The 14,147-nt window shown below is 53.8% G+C and overlaps 1 protein-coding gene across 6 annotated transcripts in view; it reads left to right on the top strand.

The window, feature by feature from the left end:
* Window positions 1-14,147, top strand: part of CBFA2T3 (CBFA2/RUNX1 partner transcriptional co-repressor 3) — a 72,576-nt gene that overhangs the window by 33,896 nt on the left and 24,533 nt on the right. For 4 of the 6 annotated variants that reach the window (XM_084645136.1, XM_084645133.1, XM_084645132.1 and 1 more), the window contains 2 exons: window positions 5,883-6,032; window positions 12,987-13,064. In XM_084645136.1, the coding sequence (XP_084501262.1) occupies window positions 5,912-6,032; window positions 12,987-13,064 (199 nt within the window). In that variant the 5' untranslated portion in view covers window positions 5,883-5,911. The remainder of the gene's footprint in view (window positions 1-5,882; window positions 6,033-12,986; window positions 13,065-14,147) is intronic. The other 2 variants (XM_084645135.1, XM_084645134.1) reach the window with 1 other exon arrangement.

Raw genomic sequence — 14,147 nt, 5'->3', positions numbered from 1 at the left:
CGTGATCTCACCCGCACTGTACGTGCGAGGCTGTGCTGCATGGAGGCGGCCATTTGGCACGCGGGTGTAGAATCACAGGCCCACCATGGCCTGGCAATCACAGCCTCCTGCTGCTGTAGGCCTGGCACCATCTCAGGTTGTGCCGGAGTAACCCACACACCTCCTGGGGGTGGTGTCCTGTCCCATCTAGAGGCCACTTAAAGAGAGAGATCAAACGAGTCTGCTCTACAGCCTGGGCTACCAGCTAGTTGGCTTTTAGCTTATGCAGTAGAGGCTCATGCACTAAGCTCCAGGGGTCCCAGGTTCGATCCCGCCCGCCGACGACTGGGGTCTGTTGGTGTTACACCAGCATGTGGCTGCGGTGGCTGGTATTTGGCAAGGGCAGGTTGATGAAGGCAGGGGCACAGCTTGCCTCATCTTCTGCGCAGAGGATGAGAGGGGCAGCGAGGCTAATTGGTGCTGTTGGAATAGCCTCCCTGTGGGCCGCCCTTCCCTCGGGAGGCTGCTAAGCGCTTTCCTGCACCTTGGAGGAAGTGAGGAGCTTGGCACGAGCGCACCCTGATTGTGTGGCCCCTCCCCACTACAGAGATCTGCCTGCTCTGTGCACCAAAGAGCTACAGTTTGCCATGCCGGATGCCCCCTTTCCTGCAGAACCTGGGTAGCTCATCTATAAAACCCTGTTCTCCTCACGTTTAAGCCCAGCCCCAGCTTTGGCCACCGTGCAAGCCCCGATAACATCTTGCTCTGGATAAGACCAGGCTTTATTTAGCCTGGACAATGTACTTGCGCAGGGTTCAATTAATCTTACAACAGTTGCAGTGGATTAAGAATGCCCATTAGATTAGTTTATCAGCGGTGCCTGCATGTGAATAAGCCCCCGAGTTCTCCTGATCCTATAAAGGCAGTGACACCTCTAGGAAACGCTTGTCAGCCTCTAGCGAGAGGGACGCTTTCCTTCTTTGGTTCTCACCAGAGCTCCAGCCGAGCCGCCAGACACAAGGCACTTTGACAGACCACTGCAGCTGCCCCCACACTTGTGCCAGGCCATCAAACCCTCGTGCATCCTCTCTAACAGCAGAGAGAGAGAGAGAGAGAAATAGACAGGGCAGCAGCTGAGCTCAGTAGCAGGTGCTCTCACTTAAGCTTGTTTAGCAGTTGTCCTGTTTACTTGCTTCGTCTCTTCCCTGCCCCCCCCTCCCCAGGCCCAGCCATGTCCCCATGCCACTCCAAAGCCTCCTCTGAACTGTGCCATGGCTGAGTTCCAGGAAAACCGCAGCCCTGTCGAGATGCTGAGAAAGACAGCTTGAGGGATGTGACATGCACAGCCGCGCAGTCCTGCTCTGGGCACCTGGGGTGATATGCTGCATTAGCCCCTGCCCTCCACAGGGGATTGTTGTGGGGTTCACCTTGGAGCTGTGTCTGGGGAATAGGGCTGCCCCCTTCTGTCTCACGCTCCAGGAGTTGCAGTGGGTCAGGGTCATCCCTCTTCCTGGCTTAGGGGGCTCCTTTTCCACAGCTTGCCCCCCACCGCCCCGGCTGGGTCACTCTGTGGTTTCCCCATTCCAGAGTATCAGCGTCTCACTGGATGATCTGACCCAGGCAATCTTCCCTTCTACTGCTGGTTGGGGAACGCGACCCACTCTGCTCCAGGGCTCAGCTCAGGGAACCCTACAACCGGCAGCCAGGGTCTCCTCCATCCCAAACCTCCCTGCTATTTCCCTGGTCTGCTTCCTACTCTGTCTTTATCAGACTCCCTGCTCTACCATCTGGCTGGTACACCCCTCCCTGAGAGCTAGGAGCCCAAAGCTTCTCCTTCTTTCCTCTCGAAGCCCTCTTCCTGGCTTTATACCAGCCCTCCTTGCTCCTGTCCAGCTGGGCTCCATCCTTCCTCCCTTGTTCTCCCTCAGGTGTTGCCTGTCAGGTTAATTGGCTCCTTCGGAGCCTCATTAACCAGACATGCCAAACGCACGAAAAAACCACAGAAACTGGGCTTATTTTTGGCTTCATTGGCTTCTGAGTTGCTTGTTGGCTAGTTTTTGGCTTGTAGCTTGTTGTTTGTTTGGCTTGTAGCTTGTTGCTTCTTTTTTTTGATCAGCTCCTGGCAAGCAGGGGCAAAGGGGGAGAGAGTCAGGGGTGCACAGTGGGCCCACCACAGGCCCAGATTGCACGCCGGGGGGATCTAGTCACACAGAGTCTTGGGGTTCTTAGGGATTGGCTTGTTTTGGCCTTGTTTTGAAATGGGATTCGCTTGGTTTTTGGCTTATTGCGAAAGTCGGGGTGCTTATTTACCGCGCGAAAGTTGGCAATGGTGTCATTAGCCCTTTCTGGGCTACTGCTGGGGGGGGAGGGGGAGCTGTGAACACCCCATCACAAGGATATTCCCTGGTAACAGCTCACAGGGATCCCAGGGACAAGGAATTCTCTAATCACTCCCTGGTTACAGGTTATCTCTGACCTTCAAACACAACTAGTTTTAGGCAGCTGGGTGGGGGCGCACTGGCAGTTGGAATTTGTCAAATACACCTGAGCCCTGACCCCCACTGACCGTCTCAACATTAGATACTTAAAACAGGGACGTTTCACGTTGGGCTATCAGCTTTCAACTTTTTTTTTTAATTGTCTATTATAACTTCTGGTATAACATCAAATAAAAGAAAACAACTCGCAAAATGCAAAATCATTTTAAAACTAGCCACGGAAACGCTCCGTTCGGCAAGCGCCATGTTGAATGGCTTTGTTAAAAACCAACAGTGCTGCTCTGCATTAGAGACGTCAAATGGGGCAATGCTTCGGCTCGCTTGTTTTTTGTTTCCATGACGAAATTTTGTCAGAATCGACAAAGTTTCAATTTCCAGGCATTTTCTGAGGATGGAAACCCGTTGTGTTGGAAAACTTTCCACCAGCTCTGTCGCTGTGGCTTTGTAGGCCAAGCGAGAGGTGGGAGGGGCAGGGAATTTTATTCCCAATGATCCAGAGAAGGGTTTATTTCCAGTAAAGGCGCCGGGCTTCAGGCAGTGTGGCCGGTTCTCGCAGTGTTATTGTGACTATCGTGAGTCAAGTTGTTTTCTTAAAGCCCCCACTAGTCTCATCCTGGCATGATGTCACAATCTCAGCTCTTTTTAAAAAAAGGTAAAATTTCCCTCTCCTGGTTTTGGAGAAAAGCCAGAAAACGTGTTCTGAGGGCTAAAGGCTCAGAAACCACGAGGCAAAGAAAGGGAACCTCAAAGAAAGAAAGAAAGAAAGGGAATCTTTATTAGGTCTTTTAAATCCCCTGATGTTTTGGGGTTTGACTGGGGATTTTTGAGCGTTTGAGGTCAATGACGCGTGAACGGATGCTCTCAAGGTACCAGTGGAACTGACCTGGTTGCTGTATATATGTGAGCTGCTGCCTGCGGCATGGAACCTAAAACCCAATTTACTATCTGTGAATAATCACGGCCTGACAGCACGATTCCTGGAACTCCACACATAATTCCTGGGAAATGACGAGGCATTCCAGCCGGCGACCCAGGGAGAATTCCAATTCCTTCCAAACTGGCAGGTAACCAGCAGGGAGATTGCTCCGACGGTGTGTGCCGCGGCGGAGAGGGGTTCTCAGGGACGAGCGCCAAGATGACAGCGTGCTGTGTGCAGGCGTGACACGTATCTAGAGCTGTCTCTGTGTGTCGGGCGCGTGTGCTACAGAGCGTGTTGTGTGTGCATGCGTGTCTGTGCAGATGCCGTATTACGCGCCTGGATGTGTGGACTCTGCATTAGTATGTATGCGGGAAGACGTGCGCATGGTGCAGGATTTCCGGGGTGGGTAGATGGCTATACGACCCAGTGTTGTGTGGCTGGAGGAATATGTTTATCCTACAGTGCTGTGCGTATGTACAATATGTTGGTGGCAGAGGGCTGGCTGGGCAAGAGAGGATGGCCTTGTGATTGAAGGCACAGTCATGGAGACTCAGGAGCTCTGGGTTCAGTTCCCAGGTCTACCCCAGACCTCCTGGGTACCAGGGGCACGTCCCCTCAGGCTGAACGCGCCGCTGGAGTTAGACCCCAGCCCCAACTTGGGGAACACCACGATGCACGAAATACCTGCTGAAACCCTGGAAGCACCTAAAGTTGTTGGGTGTCAATGGCCCTGCCTCAGGGCCCACGCACTGGGGCTGTCCAGATGCCCATCTTCCGCCTGAGCCCCCAAGCAATCCACAGAGCAGGGGCAGAGAGGCCTTTGGTTGCCTAACCCGCCTGAGAATCCTGCTCCGCTAAGCGTGCGCAGAGGCTGCCTATCGGCTCAGCGAGTTTGCACAAGGCGGCCGGAGGAGGAGGACCACAGCCTCCCTTGGAACTTTTAGCCCAGTGGTTCTAACTCAGCTGGGAGATGGGAGAGTAGCCGGTTCAAATCCTCCCTCCACCTAACGGGGATTTGAATGGGGAGTGAGTGCCCTGACCCTGGGGCATGGGACAGTCTGATGTCAGGCCCTGGGCCCTCCCCTTGAAGCTGTTATCCTGCAGCCAAATAACGAATGAGCCCCTGGAGCAGGGGCTGGCTCCCGCGTCCCCCCCATCCCGGTAAGTGTGCCAACCACCAGGCAGCAGAATCATGCGCGTGCTGGTGGGCTCGCTTGCCCACTCTCTTGTCCCAGCGACGCTTTGCGAGCCAGGGTGCACAAGCGTGACTGCGTCGCCGGGCGGTTAGGGCACCCGCCCAGGACTGGGGAGGCCAGGAGCCTGTTCCATGGAGTCTTTCGTTATTTATTCCCAGCGCTACAGCTTCAAACAGGAGTGACGGAGGGAGCACCATAGCAGAACTGCCCAATGGTTAGAGCAGTCGCCTGAGAGGCGGCAAATCCCTTCTCCTCCTTTGGGGGAAGGGCACTTGAGCGGGGGGTCTCCCATTTCCCAGATCAGTACCTTCGTCACTGAGCTAAATGTTATGAGGGAGATCCGTCCTCGGTGCTAGACACCTCCCTGAAGCCTGGACCTCCGTGCCTGCCTCTGAGAGCGCGGTGGGGCTGCGCGCCAACCCCGGCTGGCATCTTCCCTTGGCTGGCGTCGGCGGCTCCCCGCCTAGTGCGCTGGCTTTTGTGAATCGCATCCCCAGGGGCCCGTCTCTCCCCAGCTATCTGCCTGCCTAGATCCTTCTGAGCTCTCCGCCCTTCGTCTCTCTGCCACGCCCGGCTGCTGTGAGGCTGAGCTCATGGATGGCCAGGGGCTCAGGTACAAGAAAGCTGAGCCCCCAAGACCAGGGTATAGCTAAGACACGGCCCTCCATGGCTCTGTGTAGGACCCAGTGATAATGTGTCTGCCCAGGAGCCCGAGCGTGTTCACTGCTCACTGGGTGAAATTGCATCTTCCCTCTGGGGCAGGAAGGGCACCAGTCAGGCCTGACCGCTGTAGACTTCTCCTCCCGCCCTGCATCCACTGCGTCCCTGCTGCAGTGAACAGGAAGGGATGCCCCGGAGAGCCGTCCTCCTTGCCCCCTCCGTGATCTGAGTCTCGCCCTGCTCAGGAAGGATGGGAGGGGTGCCCCAGACAGAGTTAGGCGCAAACGTGCTCCCATCCTGGCCCTGAAACGCCAGCTTTTGGGGTGGTGGGAACTCGTAAAGCTCCTCTCCCTGCCATAGAGAGGAGAGGCAAAACACGTGTGTTTCGATTGGCTGCAATGCAAAGAGGTCTGTGTGTGGCTGCCACCTCCTTTGAGGGCCTGACCCAAAGACCATTGCAGACGAGGGCAAGATGCCCACTGACTCCAGTGGGCGTTAGGTCTGCGCCAGGGTGAGGGAAGGATCAGCAGGCTGGGTTTAGCTGGTGCCGCCTCCCTGGCCATGTGGCCCGGTGACCCCAATCCACCGCACTCACCTGTCTCTCTCTCTCTGCGTCTCTGCCCCTTGCAGGTAGTGCAGAGAAGAAGAAGGCAGCCACGATGCCTGACTCACCAGCTGACGTGAAGACTCAGTCCAGATCGACACCCCCCAACATGCCTCCTCCACCGCCAGCCGTCACGCAGGGAGCCACGCGGCACCCCTCCTTCACGCCAAACACCAGTGAGTAGCCGGGGCAGCCAGGGCTGGGGTGATGGGAAGGGGCTGGGATGCGGTGAGCAGACTCGGGGCCGGATCCTGTCATGCTGACGGAGATGTCACCTGGAAAGGGTACTCCCTGAGAGGGCTCTGTGCCCTGTGCCACCGGGCAGCGTATGGGCCCTGTTACAGCTACTCCTGGGCAGGAGTGCCATGCGGAGGGGAAGGACAGGGAACTGTCCTCTGCCCCAACACTCTCCTGCAGAAGCCAGCCACGCATCCCTGGCTTGTGCCACGCATCCCTGGCTTGTGCCCGCATCCCTGGCTTGTGCCTGCATGGCACCAAGCAGGGCTCAGCTGGTGCTGCTGTGCGCATTGCCCACCTCCCAGGGGCAGGCTGGGGCGTGGCCAGCACCGCAGCCAATCCTCTCGATGAGCACACGCCCGTAGGCAGACCTAACACCTGTCCTCTACCACTGCCCTTGCTCTCCCCGGGAGCTCTCAAAGCTGGGATGCACCCCTGCTGTATTATCCTTGGGCCACAGGCTCAGCGTTTGCCGTACTGTAGAGAGAGAGTAACTGCCCTCACCCTGGAACAGGTGTTTGTGTTCCTTATTTATTTGCATCTCTAAAAAGGACACAAAGCACCTGCCCTTCCCGGCGCCTTCGTGCTCAAAGTGCTCCCTGCGGTTAGGGAGATGTGGTTATTCCTGTGTCATAGAGGGGAAAACTGAGGCACAAGGAGGGGGTGCGGGTGACTTGTCCAAGGTCATCCACCGAGTCAATGTCCTGACTGCCAGCACTCGCCCCAGGAGACAACCCTCTCTCCAATACAGAAACAACTGGAACCGGTTGGGAAATTATGAATATTTTCTGTGCAAATCTGGGGAAGAAACAACACCTTTGGGGAGGGGGTTTTGTTGTCATTTTTTGGGGAGGGAGGGAATCAGTTTTTCAACCAAAAAGTAAAAAAGCAACCAGCGCTCTGTTGTCCTCACTTCTTCTGCTGAAAAAAAGCTGAAAATTTCCTGAAACACAAAAATTTCTCACCAAACATTTTGTTTAGAAAAAAAGGCCAAATTTTTGTCAGCAGCAAAAAAATTATGGATGCAAAATGTCAAGAAACTCTAGGAAGAACTGGGGAGGAGGGGGAGGGCCGTGAACCCCAGGCTGGAAAGCAACAGACAAAGGGGAACTCCCATCTGGTGCCAAGTCACTGCGGCACTGGGCTGGACTTAGCAATGCCAGAATCCAGGCTGTAATGAGCTGCTGATGCTGGTTTAACCCTGTGCTCCCCTATGGCCTGTGTCCATCAAGTCACTGCGGTGGGATCCGGGATTACCTTATCACTGGCTGCCAGTTGCAGGCTACGGGCATTGATGTGTTCTCTACTTTCTCTGGTGGGATAAGGGGACCCACACCAATTTAATTTCTACAGTGTTGTCGCCTGTTTCATTCCTCTCCTATCACCAGGCACGGAGCAGCTGGGGTCTTGATAGGTTGTCTTGGATCTCATCCACCTCCTTTCTCCTAAGACTTTGCAGCCTCCTTCGTCTCTTTTCAAACAAATGGAGCTGTCATACAGCACAGCACTGGGACTGCCAGGAGCACATGCCGCAGGGGCACTCCCTCGCTTGCCAGCGTTCCCTCTTGCATAGTTAAGCTTCACTCCGAAGGCTTGGAACAATCTCCTCCCAGGAGGGCATGGAAAGCTAGACATCAGGCCAGCATGGCAGGCGAGTGACCCGGAGAAAACCTGTCCCCTAGAGGGCATAGCCACGGGCGGGCGTGACTGGGGCAGGCTGTGTGGAGCCGGTCCCATGGGGAAGGATGGAACAGGAGCAGTTGTCCTGCCAGTGACGGGGAGCCATCAGGATCTGTTCCAGGTGGATCTACCGGTGACCATCACTGCTGACAATGTTACATGGTGCAAACAACGAGGCCAGCCCTGAATGGTGCTGAGCACTTGCAGCTCCCATTGGCTTTAGTGGGAACTGCTTGCTCCTCTCAGTGCAAACCCTGTCCGGGTGTTCGTGGCGGACTCCTCCTTCCATCACTGTCCTGAGAAGAAAGAAGAACCTGAACTGGATTCCTGCTTGCAAGGAGTGCTGGGAACAGCCTGGGGTGCTGGGCCTGGGATGGATTTAACTCTGTGCTCCCCAATGGCCTGTCATCTATCTATCAAGCTAGCGAGCCCCATATACATCTCCTAGCTAGCTACTTCTTCCATGACCCTTATCCACGTAGTATCTAAGCACCTGGATCTGTCTGTATCTCCAGGCAGGCAGTGACAATATGTGTTGGAACCCTGATGTGCCAGTGTAACACAACAGGATGTGGGGTTCCTTGATGTGTGAATGGCACTGCACCATAGTGTGTAATGGGAGACAGTGCATACAGCACTGGACTGCGAGGCAGGAGACCTGGGAGCTATTCTCGGCTCTGCCACTGGTCTACTGGGTGACCTTGGGCAAGTCACTTCCCCCCCCCATGACTCAGTTTTCCCATCTGTAAAGTGGGGATAATGATACTGATCCTCTTGGTAAAGCCAAGGTTGTTGTGGGGGGTTGTAGAACCGCTACCCTTACTTCTGTGCTTCTGCTGTCAGGGCTCAGCCTTCAGAGTTGGACGCCCGGTCAACAGCCACCGCTCTCCGGCCCCCGCAGCTCTGAAGGTATTGAAATAAGGCTGGTCATAGGCTCATAGACTCATAGACTTTAAGGTCAGAAGGGACCATTATGATCATCTAGTCTGACCTCCTGCACAACGCAGGCCACAGAATCTCACCCACCCACTCCTGCGAAAAACCTCTCACCTACGTCTGAGCGATTGAAGTCCTCAAATCGTGGTTTAAAGACTTCGAGGTGCAGAGAATCTCCAGCAAGTGACCCATGCCCCACGCTGCAGAGGAAGGCAAAAACCCCCAGGGCCTCTGCCAATCTGCCCTGGAGGAAAATTCCTTCCCATCCCCAGATACGGCGATCAGCTAAACCCTGAGCATGTGGGCAAGACTCACCAGCCAGACACCCAGGAAAGAATTTTCTATCGTAACTCAGATCCCAACCTATCTAACATCTCATCACAGGCCATTGGGCATCCTTACCGCTAATAGTCAAAGATCAATTAAATGCCAAAATGAGGCTATCCCATCATACCATCCCTTCCATAAACTTATCAAGCTTAGTTTTGAAGCCAGATATGTCTTTTGCCCCCACTGCTCCCCTTGTAAGGTTGTTCCAGAACGTCACTCCTCTGATGGTTAGAAACCTTCATCTAATTTCAAGTCTAAACTTCCTGATGGCCAGTTTATATCCATTTGTTCTTGTATCAACATTGGTACTGAGCTTAAATTATTCTTCTCCCTCTGTGGTATTTATCCCTCTGATATATTTATAGAGAGCAATCATATCTCCCCTCAGCCTTCTTTTAGTTAGGCTAAACTAGCCAAGCTCTTTGAGTCTCCTTTCATAAGACAGGTTTTCCATTCCTCGGATCATCCAAGTAGCCCTTCTCTGTACCTGTTCCAGTTTGAATCCATCCTTCTTAAACATGGAAGACCAGAACTGCACACAGTATTCCAGGGGAGGTCTCACCAGTGCCTTGTATAACGGTACTAACACCTCCTTATCTCTACTGGAAATACCTCGCCTGATACATCCCAAGACCGCATTAGCTTTTTTCACAGCCATATCACATTGGCAGCTCATAGTCATCTGTGATCAACCAGTAGTCCAAGGTCCTTCTCCGCCTCTGTTACTTCCAGCTTATAACTAAAATTCTTGTTATTAATCCCTAAATGCCTGACTTCGCACTTTTCACTATTAAATTTCATCCTATTACTATTACTCCAGTTTACAAGGTTATCCAGATCCTCCTGTATGATAGCCCGGTCCTTCTCTAAATTGGCAATACCTCCCAGCTTCGTGTCATCCGCTGACTTTATTAGCACACTCCCACTTTTTGTGCCGAGGTCAGTACTAAAAAGATTAAATAAGATTGGTCCCAAAACCGATCCCTGGGGAACTCCACTAGTAACTTCCTTCCAGCCTGACAGTTCACCTTTCAGTGTGACCCGCTGCAGTCTCCCCTTTAACCAGTTCCTTATCCACCTTTCAATTTTCACATTGATCCCCATCTTTTCCAATTTAGCTAGGAATTCCCCATATCAAACTCCTTACTGAAATCAAGGAAAATTAGATCCATTGCGTTTCCTTTGTCTAAAAAATCTGTTACCTTCTCAAAGAAGGAGATCAGGTTGGTTTGACACGATTTACCTTTTGTAAAACCATGTTGTATTTTGTCCCAATTACCATTGACCTCAATGTCCTTAACTACTTTCTCCTTCAAAACTTTTTCCAAGACCTTGTATACTACAGATGTCAAACTAACAGGCCTGTAGTTACCCAGATCACCCGTAATACCGCAACCCCCCTAAAATAATCTTGTGACTCCCCCTGTCATTCCCTTTTGGGTCAGAGCCCGCAGTTTGTGAAACGCTGGTCTCCACTGTGAACTCTGTATAGTATAGGGTAAAAGCACACAAAAGACCAGATTTCTCAGGGGAAGACCAGATTTCACAGTCCGGGATGCATTTTTCATGACCGTGAATTTGGCAGGGCCCTAATTATTGCAGTGCAGTAATTCGAGTGCTCCAGATCTCTCCTGTGCCATAGTCGGATGGTGTTAAAGGAGAAGGCACATAATCTGGTTGCACACAGACCCACGTTCTGTCACATCCCCGACAGAGCGCAGGTTTCAGAGTGCGCAGACAGTGACTGATGGGCTAGGGAATTGCTCCAGGAACGCTCTCAGGGGACCTCCTCCTCCTGAGCTAAACCACGAAGCTGGGAGGCTCTGGTGCTCAAAAAGGGCTTTGGGCAGTGTCTCTGCAACACACCTGAGTTCCCCCACTCCCTGCCCCAGCCCCGCTATCTGCCTTCCCCCCTTCCATTCACAGGTTCCACAGGATCAGTCATCTGGCGTGACTAGTCCCGGCAGCCCTGCCCTGCCCCTTTTCGGCAGAGGTTCTCCACTGAGTTTGGATCACTTGCTGCAGCCACCCTCCTCAGTGTAGTAAGCCGGGAAGGCTGGGGATTGGTGTGCACCAGCTGCAGGCTGTGTCTGGCCATGTCCTGGGGCACGCTGCAGAAGCCAGTCACATATACATGGTACAGCCTGCTCTGGGCGGCTCCAGAGACACAGACGGAGGAGACGCAGTGGGATGGGCTGGCAGACACAGAGGAGTCCCTTGCAAACAGATCAGGTTGGCCTCAGTGCGCTGGAGGCCACTTTCTCTTGCCCCCTCAGACAGCGGGAACAAGACGGGACGTTAGGGGCTGGGGCTGGGCCTCGATCACTTTGGAAATGTAAAACTACGGGGCCGAATTCATTCACCCTCACTAACTCAGGGAGGAGCACGTGGCATCTCCTTGCTGTGCTCACAAGCGGGTGGCAGGAGCGTGCAGGCACCTTGCCGCACTTTATTTGCCCCCTTGTGCAAATGAGCAAGACAAAGCCGGGGAGGGTGAGATGGTATCTTTTACTGGACCAACTTGTGCTGGGGAGAGAGACCAGCTTTGGAGCTGCACAGAGCTGTTCTTCCGGTCCAGCGCAGCTACATCACTGCCAACAACCGCTCTACAGACGACCGGTCCAACGGCCCACGAGGAACTATGCTAATGTGAGTGTCTGTGTGCAGCCTCCACACTGGCGTAGCTGTTGCTCTGTGAAATAGCTGGTCTAGATCTGTAAGAGACTCCCCTTCCCACCCCAGCAGAGAGCCTTGCCTCCTGACCAGCGAGAACAGCTTCTTGCTGATAAATTCTAAGAGCAAAACAAAAAACAAACCCGCCAACGCCTCTGACAACTGCTTAGCCTTCGAACTGCAAAGCTACTCCATCTGCTCTGCTCAAGGGAATCCAGGCAAGGCCCAAACTCTTTAAGGTGCATTTGGTAGCGGGTTGGTTTGTTTTTTTTTTTTAACCCCGAGCTGCATTCCCAGTCAGGATAAACATTGGCTTTGGAACCAGATGTTCTCTAATTAGAAATCGGATTCTGATCGTCTGTGATCTGACGGGTTTTGCTTTTAATCTGAGCTGTGCAACAGATGTGGGGCCTCTTAATTCGTACTTGGGTTTGTGCGTCTGCGTGGGGTCGGGTAGCCCCCTCCTCCAACACACCAGGATTTTCCTCAACAGTGTGGCTGGGGATGATGCTCTGTATGTGTTGCGTGTGCATAAAGGTTACAAAAAGACAAAAGAATTTTAAGTTGTCCCTTTTGCACTTAGTCCTGTGAATATTAGCAAACCCTCTGACTCAGGTCTACACTGAGACTTACCCTGTAAATAGGGGACTTTATTAACCAGCAAACTTAATGGTTACCACTCTTCAGGGCTCTGTGCAGCACGGGGGAGGAAGACATGGGTCAGGGCAGAAGCTGAGGAGGCTAGTAAAAGTGTCAGACTCAGGGAGGCAGCCATGGGGGCGTCAGACACTAAGGGCCACGTTGGATTCAGAGGTCAGTATTTATCCCCCAAATTACCAAATTGGGACAGTAGCAAATTCTGTCCCATCCAGGGAACATTGTCTGATGGCTAGTGCAGGGTTCTGTTCCCAGCCACTGAGTCGCTGTGTGACTTGGGCCAGTTGCTCCCCCTCTCCATGCCTCAGTTTCCCCAAGGCAGGGTTGTGATACCTACCTCACGTGTGAGTGGCAAAGCTTCCTTTATGGAGCCCTGCAAAGTGCTTGGAGATCCCCGGATGATCAGTGCCATTTAGGAAGCATGGCCAGGCCTTTTCAAGGCAGGGACCCACAGTCCATTCCAAGGAGAAGTCCGTTAAGTCTCTCACCTCTGGATTTTCACCACGCCGCTCCATTTCAAGCAGCTGGGGGCCGAAGCAGCCCAGCCCCCACCCAGCACTGTGGAAAGCTGCCCCCTCTGGTCTCTCATGATAGCGTGTGTTTTATTTTGCTTGCAGATCAAGAAGCTGGGCCTCCGACGTTTCTGCCTCGCGGCCGTTTTCATGGTTGCTTGAAATGGTCGATGGTCTGTCTTTGTAAGTAAAATGAAACATCCACTCGAATGAGAGACCCAGAGCCCACCTCAGCTCTCCCGCCCTGGTCCTTAATGCTGCACTGAGTGCGAGGGACTTCCTGCCCCATGCTTGGTGCGTGGGTGGCAGAACCGGGGCAGTTCTGCTACGTGGCGGGCAGGAGTTGGATGGGGTAGGCTGCCCCGTGGCAGGGTGGGGGCACTTGGGGTGAAGCTGGGGCAGGGCTGGTGGCTCTGCTTTTAGCTGGATATTGCCTTCTCCCCAAAGCAGGGGCACAGGGCATTAAGGGAGCTCCCAAGCGCCTAGCCTGCTACATGGGCTGTGCACTCAGCCCCAGGGCGTGGGGAGCTGGGTCACTGCAACCCCTGCGGGACATGGCTCCATCCCAGTGTAGGGGGAGGATGGGGAGCTGGCAAACACACTGTTCTGTGGGACCAGTGCTGGGATCTGCCCTCTGGCAGCTGATCCTGGAGTCACGGTGTCTGCGTCCATTGCTGTCTGTTAGCCCCAGCCTTGTGGGAGCAGCGAATTCACCACCAGGGCTTGTGGGTGTGAGCACATGAGGGCGTGCGAGGAGGGGGCTTTAAAGCAGGCTGCCGCCGTTCATTGCTTACCTTCTCAGTCAGAACGGGACTTTTTCCCAACCTGCTTGCTCCCCCGTTAGCAGAGCTGGCTACAAGGGTGCAGGCTGCGTCCACAAACCTTCCGTCGGGGCCATGTGCGGAGTTTAACTTAGTAACACACCTGTCACTGGAATAAAAGCAGTTGTGGCCTGGGGGTTATTTTCGGCATCTCTTTAGCAAGCGGCTGATATTGCTTCGTAGTAGAGCGAGAGGGAGCCTGAGAAAACACCAGAATCAGGGCTGCTGGCTTCCAAGAAGCACAACCACAGCGGGGCAGGTTAGTGAATGCAGGAAGGGGGGATTCAGGGGAACCACGGGTCTATTCACCAGCTGTATTTTCTCAGGGCGAATCGTGGGGCCCTTTGGGGTTTCTCTTCCCAGCAGAGCTGTGTTCAGGGGGACTCGGAGTCCCGATTTCCTGGAGGTGATTTGCACGTGGGGTGGGGTTCCATAGCCGATGAAC

Source organism: Lepidochelys olivacea (genome assembly GCF_965140295.1).
Source record: "Lepidochelys olivacea isolate rLepOli2 genome assembly, chromosome: 12".
NCBI lineage: Eukaryota > Metazoa > Chordata > Testudines > Cheloniidae > Lepidochelys > Lepidochelys olivacea.
Note: the sequence above shows the minus strand (reverse complement) of the source record. Positions and strands in the feature narration are given on the sequence as shown.